Source organism: Gadus chalcogrammus, chromosome 1, assembly GCF_026213295.1.
Source record: "Gadus chalcogrammus isolate NIFS_2021 chromosome 1, NIFS_Gcha_1.0, whole genome shotgun sequence".
Taxonomy (NCBI): Eukaryota; Metazoa; Chordata; class Actinopteri; order Gadiformes; family Gadidae; genus Gadus; species Gadus chalcogrammus.
In genome coordinates, this window is record NC_079412.1 from 20,735,621 (window position 1) to 20,739,142 (window position 3,522).

The following is a 3,522-nucleotide window of genomic DNA, read 5'->3' on the forward strand; positions in this document are numbered from 1 at the left end:
TTCCATTCTCTGCCAGAATGGAAATGTATTTTAGTTCTGCACTTAACAGAACTAAAATACAAAATGGATATGAGTCTATGAAAACCACCATTTACATTTAAACAGGACCAATGAAAAGATTTTGTTTGTGGACAGGAATAACAGTGGCTGTGTGTGTGAGTGAGAGACAGGCAAAGCAGTGGTTCAGTGACAGGAGAGAGAGAGAGAGAGAGAGAGAGAGGAGAGAGAGAGAGAGAGAGAGAGAGAGAGAGAGAGAGAGAGAGAGAGAGAGAGAGAGAGAGAGAGAGAGAGGGGGGGGGGTGTTTAGGTGTGCAAGTGGTTAAGTTCTCCATCTTCAAATGTCCATTTTCCCTGTTGCCTTCACCATTTCATGTGAGTAAAACTGTGTGTGTGTGTGTGTGTGTGTGAGACAGAAAGCATTTGTAAACACAAAGTCCTACTGTTGTCGTCTTCTCAAAAGTCTTCATATCAGAGAAAAGTGGTGAGCAGCAGTATAGAACCCCAACAGCAGAGCCTGTCGCAACTTCAGCAGCGGCTGCTGTGGCAGCAGCAGGTGTAAAAAATGAAGTCAATTTCGGCAGTGTATCTGCAATTCTTTTCTTCTCAGCTTTTTGTTTTCGTTTAGCACAACCATTATCATAATTCCGCCGCTTCATTTTCACCGAGTCGCATCCCTCTGCTTTGGTTTGAAGTACGTTATTTCGCGCTGCGCGTGTTACTACGTAATCATATTCTGGACTAGTCCAATGCACAATGGAGGGGGGCATGTGTGCTGGAAAATTATTATTTAGGCATTAGTTCGGCGTTATGTTGATATTTTTGATATTTTTTTCTACTAGAAATGTTTTTTTTTTTTTTACTTTACATAAGTAATGGCTGGGCGGGTCAGATTTTGGGGCCCCTAATAAAGACAGATTTGGTTGGGGCCCTAGGCACTTGCCTAGGTTTGCCTAATGGAAGATCCGCTTCTGGGAAGGATTTAAACACTGGAATAACCTTGCAATGCATCTAATCAACCATGAAAGGTCTGAAGAGCACAGGAAAAATACTGATAGCTGGAAGCAGCTATCAGTAGGTTTCCAGTAGGTCACAGCATATAGCTGCTGTGACCTACTGGAAACCCTCAGGTAAATGATGACATAAGGTTAACAGTCTGTGTAATGTGTCAACATAACTAATCTTATTGTTTTGTATGTTATTCTCAATTTGTAAATAGATAATTAACATTTGAATGAAAGAAGGATAGTGACTTTTGTTCATCCCTTGTATTGAGTATCTAATTATGCGACATAAGGTACAATAGACCGGTAGATGCAGGGGCCCCTAAATTACTGTTCGCCTGGAGCCCCCAAAGGGCTAAGTTCGCCACTGTGTGTGTGTGTGTGTGTGTGTGTGTGTGTGTGTGTGTGTGTGTGTGTGTGTGTGTGTGTGTGTGTGTGTGTGTGTGTGTGTGTGTGTGTGTGTGTGTGTGTGTGTGTGCGTGCGCGTGTGTGTGTTTGTGTGTATGTGTGTGTTGTTTAGAGCAGCGGTCTGTTATTAAAACAGCACAGCTGTCTATTATTAATAAACGGCAGTATGACGCGATTGACCAATCAGAAACGTGTATCGATCGAAGACGCGTTAATACCTACCACCGGCTCCCCCTTTTACCTGAGCCAGCCCCTTGGCGGGCTGCCCTATAAGTTCTTCATCAGCAACTGTGTGAGACGGATTTGCTTTTTTGTTATCCGTCAGATGCGACGGGATAACCAACCGTTACCGGAAGTTTACAAGAGGCGAACACGCGCTGCCACGCGCCTCGAGGCGCCAGGACCGCGATGCAAAGCGTCACGCACACGCGGCAGTGCGTGTGGCTGCTGGATTCAAAGAACAGCAGCGAGCCCCGCGACCAAGATGAGGAGCACCACCTGGACGCGGCGGCGTGCCTTTTCCTCGCCATCGTGCCCTACGAGGGTGCCGCGCGACTGCTCGCCGCCCTGTGCTCCTGCCTCGTGCTGCTGTCACTCCTCGTGAACGGCGTCACGCTATTAGGCCTCGAGCGCTCCCGCGAGCTGGCGTGGCAGCCGCGCTTTAACCTGCTGAAGAACCTGATCCTCAGCGACCTCATCCAGACCGCTCTGCTGGGCCCCCCCCTCATCTACTCACTGATGCACAGGCGCACCATGGGCTTCAACCTGTGGTGCCACCTGCAGTACTTCTTGGGCACCACGACCATCTCGTGCAGCCTGCTCACCATCACGGGCATGGCGCTCGAGCGCTATCTGTACGTGTGCCAGGCGATCCGCTACCTGTCGATCCTGACGCTGCTGCGCCTGCGCCTGGCGCTCTCCATGATCTGGGTGGTGTCCGTGGGGCTGGGGATCACGAGCGTGGTGCTGCTGGGGCTGGGCCACGAGCGCGAGGATGCGACCCGCGGCGTCACCTCGGGTCTCGTGTGCGAGCCGGACACAATGGAGAGGCAGATGGGTTTCCCACGCGCCTCTGCCGTGTTCCGGAAGGTAGTGTGCGCGCTGCTGCTGCTTATCTGTATCCTCGCGCACGGCTTCGCGTATTTGCGCATGTACCGGGACGCGCTCAACGCGGTGGTGCCCTTCAAAGCGGTGAACACGCGCGCGCGCAAGACGGTGCTGTTCTACTGCTGCATGCTACTGTTCCAGCTGCTGCCCGTGCTGCTCAAGGCCACGTCGGACGTGCTGTGGGAGTTCGAGGGCACCGGTGCCGCCATGCTGGAAAGAAACCCGCACGCGCCCTCCCTGTCCGCGGCGGTGCTGCACATGTCACTGGTGGCCATGACGCTCGTGCCGCCCTGCATCAACCCGCTCGTGTACGGCATGCGCAACAAGGAGGTGCGGCAGCTGCTGGCCCGGGCCACGTGCTGCTGCTGCATGAGCAACGGTCCGGGACCGTTAGCAGCCGATGACAGGCGGGCTCGCGCGAGGAGGAACGGAGGGAGGTCGCTGCTTGTGGGGCAGGGGGGGCTCGCGGTGGGGCATCTCGTGCAGAACCTCCCGAACGAGGACCTTGTGGGGAGGGGGGCGGCGGCGGGAGGTCAAGAGCGCGAGGCACTCTGAACGTTCCGTGTGAGTTGGCACTGGAGGCATTTTGCGCGTACTGAAAGGTCGTAGTCATCATCCTCATCATCATCATCATCATCATCATCCTCATCATCATCATCCTCATCCTCATCATCATCATCATCATCATACTAAGTTTACAGTTCAGCGTCACACACGAATACAGGAATTGTTTTTATTTGTCAAAAAGAGGAAACGAACGAAACGGGGAGTAATGTTTTCAGAATTAATCAACGGTCCTGACTCCTTCCCAAGGGGGAGACGATGCAAATATAGGCGTGTAAATAAGGAACGTGTTTACATGGGTTTAGATTCTTCAGGTTGTGTTAATCAGGCTTTTACTTTGATGCTGACAAGGACGAAGATGTGACTACACTGAATGCAGTCCAGGTCATGTAATAAATATAAATAGAGAATAGCTATAGATTATAGATATAGACAAAGCCAT

The 3,522-nt window shown here is 51.4% G+C and overlaps 1 protein-coding gene across 1 annotated transcript; it reads left to right on the forward strand.

Annotated features, from left to right (window-relative positions):
* The first annotated feature begins 1,817 nt into the window (after positions 1-1,817).
* LOC130382359 (olfactory receptor 2AG1) lies at positions 1,818-3,071 on the forward strand. Its single transcript, XM_056590093.1, has one exon. It carries the CDS (start codon positions 1,818-1,820, stop codon positions 3,069-3,071), a length of 1,254 nt encoding a protein of 417 aa, XP_056446068.1.
* The last annotated feature ends 451 nt before the right edge of the window (positions 3,072-3,522 follow it).